The sequence below is a fragment of the Delphinapterus leucas genome, chromosome 14 (assembly GCF_059928025.1).
Source record: "Delphinapterus leucas isolate spDelLeu-1000000601 "Yukka" chromosome 14, BTC_Dleu_Yukka2, whole genome shotgun sequence".
Lineage (NCBI taxonomy): Eukaryota > Metazoa > Chordata > Mammalia > Artiodactyla > Monodontidae > Delphinapterus > Delphinapterus leucas.
In genome coordinates, this window is record NC_143142.1 from 3188080 (window position 1) to 3212348 (window position 24269).

The window sequence follows — 24269 nt, forward strand, 5'->3', positions numbered from 1 at the left end:
TGTTTCACCCAGAAGGGTAAGGATTCATAGAGGGGAGTCTATGTCAGCACTTTGTAACTTGGATGAGGGGCGGGGGGAGCAGAGGTGCTTCCACAGACAATCTTGCAAAGCAGGATTTCCTCCTCAGGGTCTAAATTGAACAGAAGCTTCATTCCCCAGGGCATCACAGGTGTCCAGAGACAAATGAGACTTTGGGACGTCGGCGTCAAGGGTAGGACTCGCAGCTGAGTTTATCAGAGGACGGAAGCTCATATTCCAAAATGCAACTGAGTGTCACTGCTCCGTGTTCCCCGAAGTGTGGAGTGCGAGCTCCCGGTGACACACAGGATGCTTTAGGTGGTACACGGACCGACCGTCTCTTCTTTGAGTGTAACTGGTCATTGGCGATCACGTGTAGAAGAGAGAAATATAGAAATATATAGCTAGCATATCGAAACCGTTTTTCTATGACGCTATGAAGCTTTTTAAAACAACTTATTTACATAAAATGATTTTAAACAAAATATGCACTAAGTAATAGTAGAAATGATCCATGCTGTAGAAGAATCGTAAAGTTAGTGCTGAAATGAATGAAAATGTTAATTCTTCCTCTCAGGGTCTGAGGGCAGTGCATGGTAGGCAATGGAGTTTATTTGTTGCTGTGGGTGGCATGCCAGGTCCTACCCCATCCACTCCTTGATACCATCTTGCTGTTACTTAAAAAATGCGCTGTATTTTCACAAGCAAGCTGTATCTTTTAGAAGAAGGCATGAGTGGGAAAGACCCGTTTTTGCTCCTCTGGCTCTGTCCCTATCCACCCCCTGCACGGAGCATCGTTTACACCATCGGGGGGATTTCTGGAACCACAGAGAGCTTTTCCTTCCTATGTCGGTTCTGCCTTTCAGATCCTGTCGCCTCTGTCAGATGCCATCTTGGCCGAGAAGACCATCACCGTGCTGGATGAGAAGGTGACGATCACAGACCTCGGGGTCCAGCTGGTGGCAGGGCTGTCCCTCTCCCTGCAGCTCAGCCCTGGGAGCAACAGAGCCATCTTCGCCACCGCGGTGGCTCAAGAACTTCTGCAAAGGCCCAAACAGGTGTGGGGTGGGGATGGGGTACCGTGGGAAGGGGTCACATGTCAGGGGGGTCACACAGCAGGCGGGTCACACCAGGTGAGGTCACTCATCAGGTGAGGTCACACACCAGGTGAGGTCATATATCCAGGGGGGTTACACATGGGAGGGTGGGTCACACACCAGGTGAGGTCACACCCAGGCGAGGTCACACCCAGGCGAGGTCACACACCAGGTGAGGTCACACACCAGGTGGGTCATATATCCAGGGGGGTTACACATGGGAGGGTGGGTCACACACCAGGTGAGGTCACACACCAGGTGAGGTCACACCCAGGCGAGGTCACACACCAGGTGAGGTCACACACCAGGTGAGGTCACACACTAGGTGAGGTCACACACCAGGTGAGGTCAAACACCAGGTGAGGTCACACACCAGGTGAGGTCACACCCAGGTGAGGTCAAACACCAGGTGAGGTCACACACCAGGTGCGGTTACACAGCAGGTGGGGCTCACACCAGCGGGGGAATCCCACGTATCTTGGGGTCACGTGGTGGGGTTGCATCACATGTCAGTGGGGTTGTTCACTGGGTGGGCTTCCGCCTTGAGCAGGTCACACTTCAGGTAAGGTCGCACAGTGGGGTGAGGTCACGCGTTAGATCAGGTTGCCTGTGTGGTGGAATCACTAATTGGGGTGGAGGGGTCCCGCAAAAGAGTGGGCTCGCACCTCGGGCGCTCCGCAGTCTGGAGAGGCGTTGTGAAGGGGCAACTGCGCAGCCTCAGGCTTCCCAGTCCCCCCGACGGAGATGCCAGACCCCAAGGTTGCCAGGAGTGATGGATTATAGGGCACCAGGAGCCAGAGAGGCTGGACGCAGTCTCCTCGCGCCCCATCCGCGTCACCTGTGCTGCTTCTCCACCCCCCCCCCCCAGACGGTCCTGGCTCTGGACCCCGCTGACCTCCCCGAGCAGTGGGGTGAAAGCGAGGGCGGGCACAGACTCCAAGGAGGGGTCCACAGCCTTCCACTAAGTCCCTGCTCAAAAATATGGGCTAACGGGTCTGGGGGTCGGAAGGAGATTGGAGGAGATGCTTCCACATTTGTCATTTAGCTCAAAGCAGAAGTAACAAGCCGGTGGTGACATCGGTCATGGCCTTCTTTCTCTTTATTGGAAGCCAGCGTGCGCTAATAGTGTGTCGTGTGTATGTGTGTACTGTGCGTGTGTGTGTTTGTGTTACGTATGTGTGTTGTGTGTAGTGTGCGTTGTGTATGTGTACATGTTGTGGTGTGTATCATGTGGTGCGTGTTTGTGTGTTGACACGATGGTTTCCAAACAAAGAGGACTGTTGGAAGGGCACTTGGAAACGTCATCTGATCTCCTCCCTCATCTGAGATGGAGAAACTTTATTTCTTAGAAGGAAACTGGATGGAGACTTTGGTGAGCCTTGTTTAATGCCCAAGGACGGTGGTCTCAGGCTCCTGATTCTGTGCGCCCCATGAGGCAGGACTGTCCTCCTGTGGGGATGCTAGAAGGCCTCCAGCCCACATAGGGGGTTTTCGGGCAGCTTTCCTTATTGGTCAGGAGCGCTTCCTGGAAGCTCTCCCCTCGGCAGGTACATGGCCATCTCTTGCACCTGCTGAGGCTGTGACTATGTTTGGGCAGGAAGGTGGGCTAAGCTGTACCTGCCCCTGGACACACAGAGCCTTACCATTTTCCCAGCCCGTACCCATCACTGAAGGCTCCCCTGCCAGGTGTTAGCTACTCCCTTGTCGTTTCACTGTGGTCTTTGTGTGCAGGGGTTTGGATTAGAAAGCACTTGAAAGTGGATGATCTCAATAACGGATACGAATTCTTGCCAAAGACAAACCTCCCTTTTCTCAGGGCATGATGCCAGCCAGGTTGGAAGTTACAGATAGCAAAGGAGAAATAACCCGAGGCTTCTTCCTGTCTTCCTGGGGCGATCAAATCAGGTGACTGCCAGTTAGGAGTTAAGGAAGCGATAAGACACAGTTAGAATAGGGCCACGGGGCTAATCCATTTCCGACATGCAGAGCTAGGCACGTGACCCTGAGGTTTGCTCCATGCTTGCTTTGAATGGAGCTTAGTCCCTGCCTGCGACTTGGCTCTGACATTTCAGTTTCAAGAAATCCAATGTGCATTTGAATTTCCTGCTGCAATTTCACAGCCAATCCGAAGGCCCAGGTAAACCGAGGTCACATCCAGTGGCTTCTGCCCTGTGTCCTGGAGGCATTTTCCACTTAGCAGCCACCCCAAGCCGGTGGCTAACAAGGTCGGTATTTACTGGCTGTGCTGAAGGAGAAGCAGGGACCACCAGACACATGTGAGAAGCTCCCTTCTCAGTTCAAAGACCGGGCATCACCAGGTAAACTTCACTTCTGTCGTGGTCAGTGGCTCTTTGGTTGCAAGTAAGAGAAATCCCCTCAAGCAAGTTTAAATAACACAGGATTTATTACAAGGATAGTGGGACACTCTTAGACCCCAGCTATAAGAACTTGGGGAGACTGGGGGGTCGACAGTCTCTCTCATGTCCATCGTCTCATTAAATGAATGCTGTGCCCAGACATTTGCTTACACCTGGTCCATCGTGGGGCTCCACAGTGGGGCTTCAGTCTCCAGTCTTACATGAGCTCCGACACATCTTCCCACCACTAAGTGCTTCACTCCCATCTTAATGTTAGTTAATTTATTTATTTATGGCTGTGTTGGGTCTTCGTTTCTGTGCGAGGGCTCTCTCTAGTTGCGGCGAGCGGGGGCCACTCTTCATCGCGGTGCGCGGGCCTCTCACTGCTGTGGCCTCTCCCGTTGCGGAGCACAGGCTCCGGACGCGCAGGCTCAGCGGCCATGGCTCACGGGCCCAGCTGCTCCGCGGCATGTGGGATCTTCCCAGACCGGAGCTCGAACCCATGTCCCCTGCGTTAGCAGGCGGACTCTCAACCACTGCGCCACCAGGGAAGCCTCTCCCATCTTGCTTATTTCAAATTGGAGGGGGAGATGCCGGCTGGCTCAGAGCTGCAGAGATGAATGGCTCTGACAGCAGCCGTCCTATGGGTCCAATCAGCTGTGGCCAGGTGGGCAGGCACACAAGCCTCTTAGGGCTGTGCATCCTTCTAGGTTTGGGGTGGAGCAGCTTCTCCGGGAGCTAGGAGGAGGGAGGAGGGAGCAATGGGCCTCCCAGTTTGCTGTCAAGGCCAATGACATCGTCACTGAAACTGAAGGCTTAGAGGTTATCTTGTCTATTACAGTCTCCCTGGACAGACTAGTCCCAAGGAAAGCTGGTCTAAAGCAACAAAGTAAAAAGACAAGGGATTGAGATGGACACAAGTCTTGACCCTGGCTACTTTTGGGTCTCCCAGTTTCCCCCAGCTGGTTGGGTTGGAGAGTGGAAGGGAAGACAAAGATTCTCCCAACAGAAAGCTTCCTAACCCTTCCCAACCCCAACCCCAACCCCAACCCTAACCCTAACCCTAACCCTAACCCTTCCCAACCCCAACCCTAACCCGACCCCTAACCCTCTCTCTGGCTGGTTGGTTTTACTCTTCACCTCCAAGCCAAGACTGTCCACAAGCCAATACAAACCCATCCTTAGATGTTGATGTAGCAGGACCAACACAACCAAAGCCTGCAGCCCCTCTGGGGCACCCTTGTCTAGGTCAGGGGTTTTAACCTGTGTTGTGAGTAATGCACGGAGACTCGGTGTTAAAGCAACTTAAAAATAACGTAATAAATAGTTTTCGTTTAAATGTGTAACATTTGTAAATGAGCCCACTAACCGGTAAATCTCCGTTGATATGCAGTTGATTACTAGGCAGAAGTAGATCTTGCACCGCAGAAAGAAGCCATCTTTCTTTCAACACCTCAGGAAAGAAAGTAGATCTCATTAGGGAGGGTTATTCCTGGTCCTGTTTCATCATTGTCATTTTGCTGTTGTAGTTTTCTTTGGCTTCTACATCTTTACAAGAATTCATTTTCTTTCATACCCTCAGTACTTCTTGCCTCTTATTTCTACACTGCATAAAAGGTCTCCCTTTGTTCTTGGAGTATTATCTTTGTGACAAAGTGTCTATTTTTACTAAGACTTTGTATTCAGTGAGCTTTGGGGCCCGTTTTGATTAACTTACTTTTTTTCTTCAACAGGAAGCAGCCATCAGTTGCTGGGTCCAATTCAGTGATGGCTCTGTCACCCCCTTGGATATTTACGACACGAAAGACTTCTCCCTGATGGCCACATCACTGGATGAGAAGGTGGTCTCTATCCACCAAGACCCCAAATTCAAGTGGCCTATAATCACCGCTGAAGCCGAGGGACAAGGTGCCCTGGTGAAGGTCGAAATGGTTATTTGTGAGTCATGCCAGAAATCCAAACGGAAGAGCGTGTTGGCTGTGGGGACAGCCAACATCAAAGTTAAATTTGGCCCAAACGATGCCAATCCCAACACCAGCGACAGCAGACACACGGGGGCAGGAGGTCACCTGGATAATAATGTCAGTGACAAAAGACCCAAAAAACCCTCCCAAGAATGGGGGCGTCAAGAGGGACGGTACTACGGCAGTTCTTCCGTGGGCCTCATGGAAGGAAGGGGCTCCACCACGGAAAGGTCCACCTTCCAGAAGAGCCGTGGCCAGGAAAGCCTTCTGGATGATGACAGCCATTTGCAGACCATCTCCATTGACCTCACCAGCTTCCCCGCCCAGGTGGACCTGCCCAGAAGCTATGGGGAAATGGATGAGAATGACCTCACGCAGGCCTCCAAAGGGCTGAGCGACTTGGAAATTGGGATGTACGCCCTGTTGGGTGTCTTCTGCCTGGCCATTCTGGTCTTCCTAATAAACTGTGTGACCTTTGCGTTAAAGTACAGGCACAAGCAGGTTCCCTTCGAAGAACAAGAAGGTATGAGTCACTACCATGACTGGGTCGGGTTGAGCCACCGGGCCGAACTGTTGGAGAATCACATCAACTTGGCTTCCTCCCAGGATGAGCAGATCACCGCCATCGACAGGGGCATGGATTTCGAAGAGAGTAAGTATCTCCTCAGCACAAACTCCCAAAACAGCATCAATGGACAACTGTTTGCATCTTCAGGACCCACACTCATGGATGGGAAGGATCAGAAAAGCGAGCCCCCGACGTCCCCTACCTCAAAAAGGAAAAGAGTGGAATTCACCACTTTCACCACCGTCTCTACGGATGACAGATGCCCCGCCGTGAACTCCATAGCGACCAGCAGTGAGGATGCCGTGAAATGGGTCTGCCAGGATCTGGACCCTGGGGGATGCCAAGAGTCATGCGGCTACATGGAAGGATTACATGAAGATGTGTAAGCCGGGCCTTCACAGACATTGGTTCTCGCTCACCTTTCGGCCTTTAACTTGGGGATGTGGGGCAACCGTGTGCCCGGTGGGGAAATAAAAAGACGGGACAAGATCAGGGTGACGCTATCCACAGAGCCACAGACAATGACCCTGGCTCCCCTGGGACAGCCCCGAGTTGGAATTGATGTCCACATTCCAGGGTCCAATGTTTCTGTCAGTGTTAAGGGGTTTATCATGCACGGCAAGATTCTTATATTGGAAGAAAGATGAGTTCTGAATCACTGAACTTCAGAGAACCTCCAGGAGAGAACAATCCCTCTCTTGCCATCTCACTTTCTTTCATCAAAGCCACACAGCTGCCGTATTCAATGTTGTGGACCACAGGAGAAAAATGAGACTCAGGTTGGGCTCAAGGGGATGGATGGGAGGAAGCGTGTCATTGGACCTTGGGCAGCACATCTGGCTGTAAGCATATGAGCAGAGGTGGAGTCTAGCGCCAACTAGAGTCAGCTCCTGGGAAGCAAGAGTTTCGAGTTTCGAGTTATCTCCCAAAGGCTGGGGCAAAGCAAGGCAATCGCTGACAAGGATTGAAAGGGAACAGGAGGGTAAATAGGCCACCAGTACCTTTGTAACTAGATGCCAAGAACAACCACCCAAACAAACAAAAACGCTCTGAGCCATTCAGAGCATCCCTTTACTAGTAAACTAGGGAGCCTGGGTATAGACTTTCAACTGGGTTCGAAGGACCAGAAATTTTTTTTTTTTTTAGCAAATTCACTATGTTCACGTTTGTACTCCTCCCCCACCACGCCCCACATCGCCACCTTTCCAAAAGTCATTGGTCACTCGGCAGTGGAGAGCAGTGTCACCATTCCCTCTCTTCCACTGTGGCATCTGTGTCAACCACCAGGTGACATTCTATGCTGAAGCCCCACTGGGCAAACTTCACACGTGTCCTTCTTTGAAGAGGCTGGTCTTGGAGGGTCAGCAGCGCTCACAAGGAATTCAACACCCAGGGATGCTCCTTCCCCTTGCTTTTCCGGAAAGCAGGGTTCTTCTGTGATGTGTCTGTGGACAGTCCCATCCAGTCTGCTGCTCAAGGTTGATGAGATAAATCTGGGTGTCCACACGGAGGGTACAGGGCGGAGAGAGTTGGGACTCGGGGTGTGCGATGAGGTGGGTTGGGCAGGAAGCCTGGCCCATTCACACACAGGGGGCGGTGGGGGGGGGCGGGGGAGGCTTCTTCTCCACCTTGGAGGGATGGAGGGACCTGAGGTAACCACCTATGGGGCAGAGAGCTGGGTTATTCGAGTGTTGGGTTCTAAGGTCAGTTTCTCTTTCTCTGTGCCTCTCTGTCCCTGTGTCTTTCTGAACCTATCTCTCTGCTTCCTCTGTCTCTCTCTCTCTCTCTCTCTTTCTCTCTTTCAGTCTCTATGCATATAATTGAATTCTCCTGAGATCAAGTGTGTAAATTCCACCAGTTCACCCTCTCGACCTCAGCACTCTCCCCCAAACTAAGGTGCTGTCCGTTTGCTCTAAGACTGAGATTCCAGCAGCCATCAGCTACCTGCTCCTGTCCCCCACTTGACTTACATTGTCTGGCTGGGTGATTAAACTGTCACCCCTTTTCAAGGATAATCCTTTGCTTTCAGTAACCCCCCCTCATTTCTTTCGTTCTTTCCCGCGTGATGTTCCGTTTCATAATGCTGCCGCTGCCCCCTCTCAAATCCGTCTGCGTGCAGAATGTATTGTACATAGTAAGAATGTAATATATATTTATAAACTTACCGGCTGTAAATATAAAATTTGCCTTCCACGGCTTTATGGCTGTCCTTTGTCTTTCTACACACTGACCCCCTCCCAGCGGCTGGCATCCATGGCAAATGGCTCTCCAAAGCTGAGCTTTGGGGAAATGAAGAAGCAGATTGAAGGATCCCGGCAACAATCCGATTACAGTCTTACGCAGCGTAATGCCTCTCTCTGCATTGAGGCGATGTTGACACAGGATGACAAAGTACATTCTGTATAAGTATCTCTCCTTCAGGACCTGAAAGCATCTGAAAATCAATCACACGTGCAGTTCTCTGCTAAAAGCCTGCTGACTGATGGCAGTAAGTGAGAACCACGGCAGGCAAGCGTGTGGTCCAGCCTCCCTTTGGGCTGGAGCAAAAAGGGCTCTGTCCTGTCTTTGGATCTCACACGTACTTTCAGAGGTCAATTTCCTGAGGCACGTGTGTGCCCGTGGTGACTCTGGGCTGGGGCGTTTTTAAAAAGGTTGAGTTTTAGATTCCTCTAACAACCAAACGCCGTCCCGAGACGATTCCCCAGAAAAAGAAGTTGCGTGAAATCCTTGTCTTTGTGCAAACAGTGTCAAGTGATGGATCATTGACTTATTCACCTGGTATTTATTGAGCACCTCCTGTGTGCTAGGAACTAGTGCAAATACAGGAGGTAAGCGGTAAATAGAACAGACCCAGGCCGACGCTCAAAGACCTTACCTCTAGCCGGGGCTGGGGGGATTGACAGCAAACGAAATAATTTTCAGATGGTCATAAATTGTATGAAGGATAATAAAACAGGTTACAGAATAGAAAAAAGACTGAGTCAACATTTAAGACTTTGGCCACTTCACCTAAAAAATCTGGATCTCTGCCTTCTCTTGACAATTCAGACACTCTGGGAAAATGGGGCTTACAATCCAGCGTGGCCCTTATTGGACATGGTGAATTTGCTGCTGTTGTCTCTAGGCAGACGTCCCTGCAGGCCTCTTCACACCCAGTCTCCTCAGCCCAGAGGGCAAACTTTCATTTGCCGTCTATGTCACCGTTTCTCCTCTAATAGGGAAATACTTCTCCCCAGCCATGTCTCTTAACCCCCAAGTGCAGAAAACAAAAATAGATGGAGGGAGCTGTGTGTTCTCAAGACAGAATCAGGAGAAGTGTATTGTTATATGAAAGAGAGAGCGCACCCCTGTGTGTCTCCTGGGAAGAGAGGGAACATCGCCTAAAGAACACAGCTTACGGTGATCACACCGCCCTCTGTGCACCCAGAGCCCGAGAAAGAAATGCTATGAACGTCTTAACGAACTGACTTTTCAACAGGGTGTCTTTGGGGTGTGAATAAAATAAGTGATGCTGCTGGGTTCCTCCTAGCCTGACCTGCTTGCTCATTTCCACCTCCCGCGCCAAGCCCCGGCCCCCCCTCCCTGAGACAGTGAGTTCAGGTCCTGTTGCCCAAGACCAGACCCCTAAGCGCATGGAACCCGGGGTCATCAGCGCCCCCCAGTGGAGGCCGTGGCTTCCTGCGGCTTTTGGTGCCCCGGACTTGAGCAATCCATTACCAGCTGCCGTAACAAAGTCCCGCAAGCTGGGGGGCTTGAGCAGCAGAAATGTGCTCTCCCACAGTCTGGAGGCCGGAAGTCTGAGATCAGGTGTCGACAGCGCTGGTTCCTTCTGAGGCTCTAAGGGACACTCTGGTGCAGCCCCTCTCCGGCTCCCGGGGGCGGCCAGCCACCCTTGGTGTCTCTTGTCCTGCAACCGCTTCACCCCATCTCTGTCTCCGTGTTCACGTGGTGTTTTCCCCAGGATGCGCCCGTGTGCGTGCCCAGATTTCCCCTTTTTAGATGAACAGCAGGCAAGCGGGAGTAGAACCCACCCTGTTCCATGAAGACCTCGTCTTAACTAACTGCATCCACAAAGACCCTATTTCCAAACAAGGTCACATCTAGTTACTGGGGGGTTCAGGACTTCAAAACCTGAATTTGGGGGACACAGTTAAGGCCATAACACCGGCCTCTGGCCAGAGGTCTAGGGCAGCTAAACTTGTGTGCAGACCCAGGGCAGCTGACTGCTCTGCGGACCCACCAGGGCACTGGGCTTCCAGGAACGTGTCTTATCTAGAAAAGCCTCACCACCTCCTCAGTTTCACACCCACTTTACAAATGAGGCTGTGCTAGGACACCCTGGGAGAGCAAGAGAATGGTTTGTCTGTTTCCCTCTGGGGAAGCTCAGAACTGTGAGTTAACTACCCCGTGTGTCATTTTCCAAGATGCAGTCATTAGCTCCCACCGGGGATGCCCACCCCCCACCCCACCCCCCGCCGCCGCCTCCTCGCTTTGCTGTGGCTGCAGCCATGGAGGCTCCGGCAGGAATGCAGGTGAAGCAGGGATGCTCCCCCAGGGCGGCTCAGGTCCTCCAGCCCAGGGATCAGGGATGACCTGAGGGGTGATGAGCGAAGAGGATGCTGTGGCCAGAGATCCGAATGCAAGTTTGACCCCTGACTGGCCCCAGAAGGCTTCCTGTTAAGTTCTCTACCATACATTTTGCCTACATCTGGCCCCAGCTGACGTGTGTATCACATGATGGGGGGGGAGGGGGGAGTGCTAATCTGTGAATCTAGCCTCCTGCACATAGGAGGATTGAAGAGTGCTAAGGCTACGTGTCTCGGGGCTTCCCTGGTGGTGCAGTGGTTGAGAATCCGCCTGCCATTGCAGGGGACACGGGTTCGATCCCTGGTCCAGTAAGATCCCACATGCCGCGGAGCATCGAATCCCGTGCGCCACAACTACTGAGCCTGTGCTCTAGAGCCCGCGAGCCACAACTACTGAGCCCACACACCACAACTACTGAGCCCGTGTGCCACAACTACTGAAGCCCGCGCACCTAGAGCCCGTGCTATGCAACAAGAGAAGCCACCGCTATGGGAAGCCCGCGCACCACAACAAAGAGTAGCACCCGCTCGCCACAACTAAAGAAAACCCACGTGCAGCAACGAAGACCCAACGCAGCCATAAATAAATAAATAAATAGATAGATAAATAGATTTTTTTTTAAAAGGCTACATGTCTTTTGGGAGGTATATCACAAACTACGGGGCTTAAAACAACAGGAACGTATTCTCTCCCCGTTCTGGAGGCCGGAAGTCCAAAATCAGGGAGTTAATAGAATTGGTTCCTCCCTTGGCTGTGAAGGACAGAATCTGTCCCATGCTCCTTCCCTGCCTTCTGTTGGTCGCTGGCAATCTTTGGAATCCCTTGTCTCTTTCCGAAGACCCTCTTTCCAAATAAGGCCACAGTCACAGGTTCTGAGGGTTAGGATTTCAACACATCTTTTGAGGGAGACAATTCTACCCACTCCAGGGAGGAAGTAGTCCCCTTAGGAGGGGAAAAGTCCTATCCTGATGTTTGCATTGCAAGTGATTTTAAAAATTGTTTTTTAACTGGACTTCAAGAAAAATAATAGGGGAGGTGGACGGAATTTATTGCTCCATAGGACTGAACAAGCGGAGGTGAAGCTGGCTTCAGGAATGGTTGGACCCTGGGTTCTATCTCCTCCCCTCTCTTACTCCGGGCTTAGTATTTGCCTGTTTGACTTGAGGCTCAGGTCATCCATACAGTGGCCTCCGGAAGCCCTATCCTTGGCAGCTTCACAGCAAAGAATCTCAGAGTAAAGACAGTAAGTGTCCTGACACTTTCACATAAAGTCCCTCAATTGACCCCTATTGGCTGACTGGAGTCACAAGCTGAACATAAGTCAAGTCTGTCACCTGCAAGATGTAATGTTCAGGCCTCCATCACAGACATCTCCCTGCAGCTGGAGCCTGGGGGAGAGATTAGTGCCTTGCTGTTTCAGCAGCCAATCAACTTATAGTTTATTTTTTTTTTCTGGGTTTTTGTTTTGTTCTGTTTTCTTTCTAATGGAGGTGTGGAAAAGTTCTAGGTTCAGTTGAAGTTTCTGATGAAGAAACACAACTGAGATTTCTTTCAGTGATAAAATCTACATATTTGTATTTCAAACAATGTAGCTAAAATGATGTAAATTCCTCCTTTTTTCCTTCTTTGGCTTAATGGATATCTTTTATTCAGTATGAAACCATTATACTCTATGGTCCACGTGTTAAGAATAAATGTACATTAAATCTCGGGTAAAAAACAAAAAAGTAGGGACTCAGAGTGAGAAAGGACAAACTTCAAAGGGAGAATCAAGATATTTTTGCTGTAAAAATGAACGTTGGTCCCGCAAAGCAATCGATCCCCTACTGGCTTTTCCTGGCTTCCTCACTTCTCCCGCCCACAATTCCATTCCCATGAGCTTTGCTTTCTGGACATTCAGGAAGACCCTGGAACCACATGTACAGGACCCCAGAAAATTGAGGTTCATCCTGAAGAAGAGGTAGCAAATCTCTTCACAAACCAGCTGTGTGGGTCCACCCTGGAAACCCACCCACCACTCTCTGGCTGGATCCTCATGAAAGAGTCCCATGGGCCAGCAGACCCTGTGTCCCCTCCTCTTTCCAGGACACCCAGACTTCGAATTTCTCACGGTGGTTTTTCCCTGATGTTCAATCTAGTCCGATCTGCCAGTTACGCTAATGGACTCAAAGCATGATGACCGACGTTTGTTTCATAAGTTTAAAAGCTTCTGTCTTGCTCTCCTTTGCTCCCCCTGCCTCCAGAGCATTTCATGGCACTTAAATGAATCTACTAAGTAGACAGTCAGTGTTTGCTAAATGAAAATTAACAGGGTGACCTTTTAAAAACATAATTCAAATCATGTCACTCCCCAGCTTAAAACCCTCCAATAGATGCCATAAATCCTAGAGTGAAACCTGGACTTTGTACCGTGGCCGACAGGTCCAGCGCGATGCAGTGCCGCCCATCACCCTACCCTCATTTCCCACTGCAGCCCCTCTTGCTTCACCAACTCCAGCCCCACTGGTTTCCTTCTGTCTATTCTTCTAACGAAAGACGCTTATCCCCACCTCGGAGATTTTGCCCTTTTTGCCTCTCCTTCTGGAACTCTGTTCTCCCGTATTGTCACAGCCTTACCATTCAGGTCTCAGCTCATATGTCACATCCTCAGTGAGGCTTTCTCTGCCCACCTTAGAGTAGCCTCACACCCCCTCCCGTTCAAGTCCCCCTTCTCTTGTCATCCCATTTTACAGACTTTGTAGACAACTCTGGCATTGTCCTTTCCAAGTATTGCCTTTCTTGTTTGTTGTGTGTCTTCCCTAGCAGAATGTAAGTTCCAGAAGAGTAAGGATCTAGTCCTACCTGTCCTCTGCTGTGTACTCCATGACTAGAGCCATGCCTAGCAAGAGTCAGCAATCAGTAAACATTTGTCTGGAGGGATGGAGGGGTGGATGGATGGATGGATGGATGGATGATAGATGCTTGAATGGATGAACAAATGTTTGGATGGATGGATGGCTGTTTTAGATGGATGGATGGATGGATGGATGGATGGATGGATGGATGATTAGATACTTGAATGGATGGACAAATGTTTGGATGGATAGATGGATGGATGAATGTTTGAGTGAGTGGATGGATGGGCAGACAGACAATGAATGGTTTACAGAGCATGAGTGATGAGGGCATAGTCTGATAAATTAAGCTGGCCACCTAGTGGAAACCAGGAAACTGAACAATAATTTAGGAAACTACTATAATGTAGTTATGCTGCCTCATAGATGTGACACCAGCCTCTTCCCCTGGGCCAGTAGACAAGTCTTCAGATTCGATCACTTCAGGGGCGACAAATATAGGTTGATGCAACTCCTGCCCTCAAGAGGGGCAAAGGAGATAATACCTCTTCTCATCTCTTTCTATACAGACCTTGCTGGCTTACTGTCTGTGAGTGTAGCATGGTAAGAATTAAATATCCCCCCTCTTCCCAGATCAACCTGTGTGGACGTCTTCACTTTAGTCAGAATCCTGCCAGCTGTGCTCCAATCAGTACCTCCAAAGTCTACTGACAAATAGACATTTCTCTGGCTTTTTCATATCCCCAGGGAAGGGAGGGGTTTCCCTTCTTTGTCTAGAGCCCCCAAATACTTGGGCGTGTTTTAACACATGGAAGTTGTGGTAGAGACAGTCGTTCTCGGTACATTTCCCAGCCAGCCTTGCAGTTCAGTTGGGTCCACGTGACTAGTTCTGGCAACGAGTGAACAGGGATGACAGGTCACTCCCAGAAGGGGCGGTCAGAAGCAAGTGTGAGCGAGCGCCCCATGCTCTCTCTTATCCTGCCTGTGTGACCGGGAAGACGTATGTTTTTTGTTTTGGGTTTTTTTTTTTTAATTAAAATATAGTTGATTTACAATGTTAATTTCTGCTGTACAGCAAAGTGATCCAGTTATACGTACATATATACATTCATCTTTTATATTCTTTTCCATTATGGTTTATCCCAGGATACTGAATATATAGCTCTGTGTGCTTTACAGTAGGACCTTGTTGTTTATCCATCCTAAATGTAATAGTTTGCATCTACCAACCCCAAACTCCCACTCCATCCATCCCCACCCCACCCCCCACCTTGGAAACCACAAGTCTGTTCTCTACGTCCATGAATCTGCTTCTGTTTCATAGATAGGTTTATTTCTGTCATATTTTATTTTATTGTTTTTTTATTATTTATTCTGTCATATTTTAGATTCCACATATAAGTGATATCATACGGTATTTGGGGAAGACACACGTTGGCGTGTAGCACCACCAGTTGGAGGGAGCCTGGGACGGTCCCTGGGTGGCTTCAGGACTCTCGCGGCTCTGGAGAGGATCGGGCCCTCCCAGACTCTTCTTGATGAGAAACAGACCTTGATTCTGTCTCATTAACTGCTATACTGGCTTCTTTACAGCAGTACCTGCTCCCACCTGATGAACGCACAGTCGTCCAGTAGAAGCCGCTTGGTTTATGGAGTGGCTGGATTCCTGAGAGCCAACCTTCCTGTAAAGATGGGAACACAGAGGGAGGGGCCCCTGGATTCATGCCCGACTGGGTAATTTTTCCCCTTTAAGGACTGCATGACTCGGTTGCCAATGTCAGCTTGGCCCGAAGGAGCAGAACAAGCACAGCATCTTGAGAGGGAAGAGGTCTCTTGAGGTCTAATTGGGATTCTTACTACCAACTTGAATGATTGGGGACTTTCTTGCCAGTGCCTCGTAGCTGGTGTGAACCAATTAGGCAGCCGAGAACGGACCGTCTCTGCTTTGCTCTTTGCTATGTCGCCCAGGAGCCCGACGTTCCCCAAAGGCCTCTGTGCTGGCTGGGCCTCCCAGCTCCACTGGCGGCCCTGCTCCCAATCTACCCTTTGAAGCACGCGTATCGACATACAGATGCTGGTGCTATAGTTCCAAGGAGGCAAGTTCCACTCAGCCATGCTTCCTGGCTCCCGTCCCGGCTCCCCTGACCCACCAAGCAGCTTAAGGTCAGGAAACAGCAGGACTGAACGTGGTTCCAACTGCCACTCCTGTGAGTGGCAGGTGTGGGCAGAAATCTGGGCTTGGACCTCAGTGTGGCCTCAGCTGCTGGGAAGAAAGCTCACCTTGCCTGAAGTCCTCTGTGTTCACTTGTTGGTGTTTTTTTGGTTTGGGTTGGAGACTTTAGGATTCTCTACATAAGTTATCAAGTCCTCTGCAAATAGCAAATAGTGACAGTGTTACCTCCTCCCTTCCAGTATGGTACCATTTATATCTTTTTTTTGTAACATCTTTATTGGAGTATAATTGCTTTACAATGGTGTGTTAGTTTCTGCTTTATAACGAAGTGAATCGGTTATTCATATGCATATATCCCCATATCACCTCCCTCTTGCGTCCCCCTCCCTCCCTATCCCACCCCTCTAGGTGGTCACAAAGCACTGAGCTGATCTCCCTGTGCTGTGTGGCTGCTTCCCACTAGCTATCTATTTTACGTTTGGTAGTGTATATATGTCCATGCCACTCTCTCGCTTTGTCCCAGCTTACCCTTCCCCCTCCCCATGCCCTCAAGTCCATTCTCTAGTAGGTCTGCGTCTTTATTCCTGTCTTGCCCTAGGTTCTTCATGATCTTTTTTTTTTTTTTTAGATTCCATATATATGTGTTAACATACGTATTTGTTTTTCTCTTTCTGACTTACTTCACTCTGTATGACAGACTCTAGGTCCATCTACCTCACTACAAATAACTCAATTTTGTTTCTTTTTATGGCTGAGGAATATTCCATTGTATATATGTGCCACATCTTCTTTATCCATTCATCTGTCGATGGACACTTAGGTTGCTTCCACGTCCTGGCTATTGTAAATAGAAATGCAATGAACATTGTGGTACATGTCTCTTTTTGAATTATGGTTTTCTCAGGGTATATGCCCAGTAATGGGATTGCTGGGTCATATGGTAGTTCTATTTGTAGTTTTTTAAAGAACGTCCATACTGTTCTCCATAGTGGCTGTATCAATTCACATTCCCACCAGCAGTGCAAGAGGGTTCCCTTTTCTCCACACCCTCTCCAGCATTTATTGTTTGTAGATTTTTTTGATGATGGCCATTCTGACTGGTGTGAGGTGATACCTCGTTGTAGTTTTGATTTGCATTTCTCTAATGATTAGTGATGTTGAGCATCCTTTCATGTGTTTGTTGGCAGTCTGTATATCTTCTTTGGAGAAATGTCTATTTAGGTCTTCTGCCCATTTTTGGATTGGGTTGTTTGTTTTTTTGATATTGAGCTGCGTGAGCTGCTTGTAAGTTTCTGAGGCTCCTGAGGTCAGAGATGGGCAAAGAATGCTCTCCTTAAACAACAGCCCTGGCTCGCACCACTGGATCCGGGATGCTCTGCGTTACTGAGCCATTCAACCGAGATCTGATTTAATGCAGCCCTTGGCTCAGTGCGCCCGGCAGAGGGATCCTCGGGAGAAGCACTCAGTGGAATGCTGTCGGGAAGACCAATGCTGAATGCTGGGGAGGGGTGATGAGTAGAGGTTGGGTGCAGAGGATGGCCGCTGGTCCCAGACACTGGTGCCTCCGATGATGAATCAGCCTCTAGGTGCAGGTTTCAAGGAGATCCGTTCTTGTATGGAGCCTGTGTGGAGTTATTTAGGTACCTCGCCAAGAGCTCCCCCCACAAAGAAAGGTTCTCTCTCCAAAGTACACTAGGCGATTTATCCCACAACTGGACCTGCACATTTGCACAAAGACAGATGTAGGCCTAAGGATATTTCTTGCAGAGCTCTTTTTAATGACAGAACCCTGGAAACAATCTAAATGTCCATAAACAGGGAACTGGCTACAGAGTCCATGGGGCTCCTCTGGGTCTCTGGGTTATAACCAGCTCTCAGGCCCCAAGGGCTCAGTACAGGCTTCCAAGGCCTTTTCTCAACCCATAAGTGTCTCCAAGCTTCTGGGACAGTATACTCTACTGGTGTGAGGCACTGACTGCAAAAAGAGGCTCCAATTCTTTTCCCTGTGGGTCACACCATCTGCAACATGACTCTGAAGTGCCTCCTGTTAAGAGGTAGAGTGTATTTCCCCACCCTTTGGATGTGAGCTAGTCTTGTCACCTGCTTTAGCCCACAAAGTATGGTGGAAGTGACACTGTGCCTTTTCCACACCTAGGTCTCAAGAGACCTGCTGCACCTCACTCTTTGGAGCTCGCTGCCTCCCTGTCAACAAGCCTGGGGTAGCCTGCCAGATAATGAGTCATGTAGGGCATCAAAGGAAATCCAGTCGTCCTGTCAAGTCCCCAGACACCCGAGAGTCCAGCCAAAATCAGGAAAATCGATCTAACAGTCGACTCACCAACTGACATAGGAACATCAGTAAGCCCAAGCAAGATCAGAAGAAATGTCCAGCCAATGCACAGACGCAGGAACTAAAGAAATATTTGTTAATTTAAGCAATTGGATTTCTGTGCTTGGATGTTACGCAGCAATAGCCAACTGATACACGTTGGTAAGGCCATGATGGTTCTTTAGTCTCCAGAGTCAGTGTGGCTTCCTGTTGCCACATAGGATTCTATAGTTTCCATGGTTATAGGGGGTCCGTGGGATCTTCCCTGGACATATGAAGTCACCACAGGATCCCAGGAACCCCCTTCTATCATCATCGAAATAGGTGTCTCTGGGGAAGACGTTGGCCACAGTGCCACCACAGCCATCAAGGGGATGTTGTCACTGTGGGTGGCTCTGGAAAAGTCAATCTGGGTGTTGGCTGAGCTGCCCACCCCCCTGTTCACCAGCATGATGTCAGCTCTAGAAGGACTGCCCACACCGTGTCTCACACCAGGGATAGCTCTATGCCGTGAAGTTTATGTAAAGCATACTGAAAGGAATGAAGGACGTCTTTATATAATATGGAGCACTCCGTGTTCGGTCATTAAGTCAAACATGCAGATATAAGGACTAGGGCTAGGTCACGCTTAATCAAAATCTGTTAGTACTGGAGCAATACATAAGAAACCAGTAACTAAACCCACACTTACATGGTCAATTAATCTATGTCAAAGGAGGCAAGGATATACAGTGGAAAAAGGACAACCTCTTTAATAAATGGTGTTGGGGGAAATGGATAGCTATATGCAAAAGAATCAAACTGGACTACTTCCTCACACCACACACAAAAATAAACACTATATATACACAATGGAATATTACTCAGCCATAAAAAAGAATGAAATATTGCCATTTGTGAAAACGTGGATGAATCTAGAGGGTATTATGCCGAGTGAAATGAGTCAGAGAAAGACAAATACCACAATCTCACTTATATGTGGAATCTAAAAAGCAAAACAAAAAACAGATGCATAGAAACAGAGAAAAAAGAGGTGGTTGCCAGAGGGGAGAGTGTGGGGGGCAAAAGAGGTGAAGGGGATTAAGAGGTACAAACCTGTATTCATATATTAAATAAGTCATGGGGGTGTAATATACAGCATAAGGAATACGGTCAATAATATTGTAATAACTTTGTATGGGGACAGAGGGTTACTAGACGTATTGTGGTGATCATTTCATAATTATGCAAATATCAAATCACTGTACAGTACACCTGAAACTATATTTCAATTAAAAAATAAAAACAATAATAAATCTTAAAAACTAAGAAACTAGTAACTCTGTTTGACTCTGGAAAGAATCAGAGGACAAAAGGTGGAGTGGGAAGGATATTTGTTTTGTCTTCTTGACTTATTATTTATGCTAGAGAAGCAGTACAGCATGGTGGCTTAAGGCCTGGACTTGTGGCCAGAATGCCTGGGCTCAAATTCTGAGTTCCTTGGTACTTGCCCAAGATTGCACGTCTCATAAGTAGCAGACCCAGGATATGAAATAAGACAGGCTACCTCCAGAGCCTGCATTCTTAATCCCTGTTCCATAGATACATGTGGCATGTATGTACACACATACACACAGTAACTCAAGGTGACAATCCCAACTTACATCTGTGTATGTCTGCTACAGATAAGACTCACTTTAGGGGACTTCCCTGGCGGTCCAGTGGTTAAGACTTCACCTTCCATTGCAGGGAGTGTGGGTTTGATCCCTTACCGGGGAGCTAAGATCCCACATGCCTCACGGCCAAAAAACCAAACAGACATAAAACATAAACAATATTGTAACAAATTCAATAAAGACTTTAAAAATGGTCCACATCAAAAAAAAATCGTTAAAAAAAAAGACTCACTTTAATTCCTTCATTTTCTACTTTTGTTTTCAAGGCATTCAGCTGTCCCAGTGAGACCAAAACTTCTCAGTGATTCAGCTGAATTCACCTTAGCTGAGCACAATGCATGTTCCTTGAGATTTATATCTGCAGATGAAATGTCCTGTGTGAAACGTTATCATATTAATTGCAGCTTCTCAATCTGTTAACTGGGCTGCGCTGGCAATCATGCATTTATGACACCAAGGCTGAGCCCAGAACTCACTCAACTTGGTCATTATCTCAAGGTAATGATAAGTAGACCTGTCCATGGTGCTTATCAACCCAGTGGAGAATAAAGAATAAAAATATGTGCTCATCTAGATGCAAGACCTGGACGGTAACTGGGAGACATTGAGAGTAACTGGGTTGTATTTCCAAATCTGCAAGATTAGAGGGAGGTTGGCCAAGCCAGAAAAGCTATACCTGGAGAAAAGGTAGCCGGGTAAAGCTTAAGTAATCCCATGAAGAACAGAGGCTGAAGCTTGGGGTGGGAGCAGCAAGGAGTAACTTGATGCATAAATCTTACACAAGTTCCGAATTCTGCAGTCAACACAAAGGGTAAATCGTTATTAACGGATTCCAGAGGTCTGGGCTGGGTGATAATCAGCAAAGGCTCCTCCTTCCCCAAGAGAGATGCTGGCAGTGGTCTGTCAGCATTGTAGGAAGCCCCAAGGAAAGCGTACCAAGCCTCCTGCATCCCCAGCTGTGCTGCTGTGAAATTACCCCCAAACCACCTTTCCTGATTTCAGAGATGACTCTGAGTAACCAGAGCTCCTAACTCTCACATGCCATTTGGAGTAAAATTCTAGGCATTTTTGCTGTGCTGTCTGTCCACTGACGGTATGAAAATGACAAAGTAACACGTGTGCAATGCCTTCATGTGTCTACATAATGATGTCCTTGGATAGAGGAATATTAATTCTACAGGGTTTGAGAGGGACAGGTACAGGAAGCTTAGCCGGGATCTATACAGAGGGCACACGGCTGACAGATAATTGCCCAGAGCAGCAAATACCACCTCCCTTATATCCAGATTAATAATATTTCTAGCCTACTGTGCTATCTAAGTGATGTGATACCACTGGCAATAGTGATGGGAAATTGCTCTCAGGTACCCTGTTTGGAGAGGATGCAGAGAGAACCCACAGGAGCATCAAAATAAACCTTGTCCACCAAAGAAGTCACTATTCTTGTGACCACAGTAAGAGGCTTTCCCGACCTGCCTCATTGTTTGGCATTATCTTGGGTGTGGGCAGTTTTACCGTTCAAGAGAGGCAATGGAATATCCTTAACAGGCAAGAACTAGACCCAGACTCCCTGGGTTCAACTTCTGGCCCTTCCACTTTTTACTTTGATGCACTTAAGTAATTGATCATCTCTCACCTTTCATTTTCTAATCTGTAAAATGGAAATAATAGTGAACTCCCATAAAATATAATCGTGAGCACTGAGCTAATAGGTACAAACTACTTAGAACCATTTCTGACACAGCAAGAGTTTAATGAGTGTTTGGCATACTGTCTTCTTATCTTCAGCCCCAGGGTGTTTTAAAAATACCTCACCTCTCTTTCCCTGTGGCAAAAAAAATGGCATTTTCTTCTAAGAAGCTTATTTAAGATGGTCAGTTTTCTTGGTGGCAAGCAACGGAAATTGACCCATTATTGGAAAGATACAAGAGACAGGGATAAAATCCTGGGAAATGAGCAGGGACCAAGGGGACTGCAGAGACCCAGATATTGGAAACCACGGCAAAGGTGACAAAAGCCACTTAATGTCCCGGCCACAGGTGTGACCTCCTATATCCCCTACCTCCCTGTACCTGTTACTCAAGAATCAGAATCTTGGAGAAAGAATCAGGTTGGCCAAGTCCAGGCCACGTGCTGACCCCTCGCTGTCAGAGACAGAATCTTACTCCTTCAGCTTCTATAACAGAGAACAGTGAGGGCTTCCCTAAAGGGATCACCGGTGTTGCACAATCAAAAGGTGACAAAGGTCCACCCCAAAGGGAGCCGCTAATTTCTGAGTAATGTTCCCTCAGAAGACAGAGGGAGTCCCACCAATAGATCCAGAAGAGTTAAAACCCAAGAACCCATGCAGTAACATGAATGGACCTAGAGACAATCATACCAAGCGAAGTAAGTCAGACAAAGACAAATATCATATGACATCATATGTGGAATCTAAAATACGACACAAATCAACGTATCCACGAAACAGAAACAGACTCACACACACAGAGAACAGACTTGTGGTTGCCAAGGAGCGGTGGGGTGGGAGAGGGATGGATTGGGAATTTGGGATTAGCAGATGCAAACTAGTATATATAGAATGGATAAACAACAAGGTCCTACTGTAGAGCACAGGGAACTATATTCAATACCCTGTGATAAACCATAATGGAAAAGAATATGAAAAAGAATATATATGGATAAGAGTCACTTTGCTGTACAGCAGAAATTAACACCACATTGTAATCAACTATACTTCAATAAAACTAAAAAAAACAAAAAAAACCCAAAAAAACCAAGAACCCGTCTGGGCTATTTGATGGAATCTAAAGCAAAAACTTGGGCTCAAAGGGGTTGTAACTCTCATTCTCCCCTCCCCTCCTGTTTCTTCCCAGTTCGTGGACGCAAAGAATTGCTGAAATTAAATACAGCAATTGAAGCTGCCTATTGTCTCCTGGTCTGTAATACATCACAGTGGCACCTTTACATTCAGCTATCCATCTGAATGGCCTCTGGTGTGTGGTTCACACAATGGTTATTGTTGTGAAAAGAGACCCAGGAATACACTCTTGCATTATTCACTTCATTTATTTTGATACAATATTTGGAGCTACTTCATTAAATTTGCTTAAAGTGTCCTGTCATTTTTCCGTCTGCCAGTGTCTGTTGCACACAGATAATATAACACACAGAGGGTGAAAAAAGTTTCCTTGGAAAGGAATAGAAATTATTTAACGTGATTTATAGATTGGCCTGAGCGTTTGTCTTTTCTCCCCTCAAAGGCTTCAAAGAGCATGAAACATTTCATTAGTAAACATACCAGTGATTTGGTTTCTAAATGGCTGAGACATTAAGCTGTTATTTTGTTTTGTTTTGTTTTGTTTGGAGGGGAAGGTTTCTCTGTGTAAAGCTAGCTCTGACAGCAGAGATGCTAAACAGGCACTAGTGCGTGTACTTTCAACTTTTATCCACGTGAGAGGCCGAAATCTCCAACTTCTAGGCGATCTTGCTGTTCAATCTAAGGGAACAGCCGGATTCTGAGTCGCCGCCTCATTCAGGGCACGTAGCTTTTCTACAATTAATGACTTGGTTACCCGTAGCTGAGAGATGCTAGGTGAACCAGACCTTAAGAAACTTGTTGAGTTCAACTGGATTTAAAAGTCCCTTGCCCCAGTTTTACAGTGGGAACCCTGAGACCCCAGGTAAAACAACAAGACCTGAATGAAGATGAGTCGAAATGACAGAATGTCAGAATTCCTAACCCAGGGCTCATCCTGTTAGACATACAGGCTCCAAAATTATCCAGAGATGAATACACAGAGAAGGAAGACAGTGCAAACAAGAAACCAGTATGTGTTTCTTTTTACTTCCCCAGCGTTCAGGAGAGGGAAAAAGTTCTGTAAGGGTGCAGTTGTGTGTACCTGCAGTGGGGCATCAGGGGCTGGGCCCCTGCAGGTGTGTATAGCCAGGTCCACTCTGATTGGTCAGGGTTCGTACTAGTTATTAAATATTTTGAATACAACCACTACGTCCATCAAGAGAGGATCAGTTAAAAGAGGGCATAGTGAAAAGATGCTCAACAACAGTAATTATTAGAGAAAGGCAAACAAAACTACAGTGAGGTATCACCTCACACCGGTCAGAATGGCCATCATTAAAAAGTCTACGAAGGGCGGAGTCAAGATGGCGGTGTGGAAAGACGCAGACTTAGTGTCTCCCGACAAGGAGGGCGCCTGCCGGCCGCTGGTGGGGGATTCTGACACCCAAGGAAATGGGAGGCCTATCTACACAAATGAACCTATCTACGAAACAGAAACAAACACACAGACATAGAGAGCAGACTTGTGGTTGCCAAGGGGGTGGGGAGGGAGAGGGTTGGACTGGGAGTTTGGGGCTGGTAGATGCAAACTATTGCATTTAGAACAGATAAAAAACAAGGTCCTACTGTATGGCACAAGGAACTATATCCAATCTCCTGGGATAAACCATAATGGAAAAGAATATTAAAAAAAAAAGAACATATATAGGTGTATAACTGAGTCACTCTGATGTACAGCAGAAATTAACACAACACTGTAAATCAACTATACTTCAATTAAAAAATAAATAAAATTAAATTTAAAATGAGGGTATATAGTATAATGCCTTACTGTAGTACTTACATGTTTCCTGTTTGTATAATACCTTACTGTACTATTTACTCCAA

The 24269-nt window shown here is 47.8% G+C and overlaps 2 protein-coding genes across 5 annotated transcripts in view; one reads left to right on the forward strand and one right to left on the reverse strand.

Moving 5' to 3' along the window:
- Window positions 1-1064: 1064 nt before the first annotated feature.
- GLT1D1 (glycosyltransferase 1 domain containing 1) overlaps window positions 1065-24269 on the reverse strand; it is a 148421-nt gene continuing 125216 nt past the window's right edge. The window contains exons 13-15 of one of the 4 annotated variants that reach the window (XM_089894349.1): window positions 5190-5286; window positions 4842-4925; window positions 1065-4210 (exon numbers count right to left, since the gene is read on the reverse strand). In XM_089894349.1, coding sequence (XP_089750475.1) covers window positions 4873-4925; window positions 5190-5286 — 150 coding nt within the window. In that variant the 3' untranslated portion in view covers window positions 1065-4210; window positions 4842-4872. Of the gene's footprint in view, window positions 4211-4543; window positions 4926-5189; window positions 8439-24269 lie in introns of those variants that run through there. The other 3 variants (XM_089894348.1, XM_089894346.1, XM_089894350.1) reach the window with 3 other exon arrangements.
- LOC111186991 (transmembrane protein 132D) lies at window positions 5366-6475 on the forward strand. The gene has a single exon (XM_022598173.3). The coding sequence runs from the start codon at window positions 5401-5403 to the stop codon at window positions 6388-6390; it is 990 nt and encodes a 329-aa protein (XP_022453881.2). The 5' UTR covers window positions 5366-5400; the 3' UTR covers window positions 6391-6475.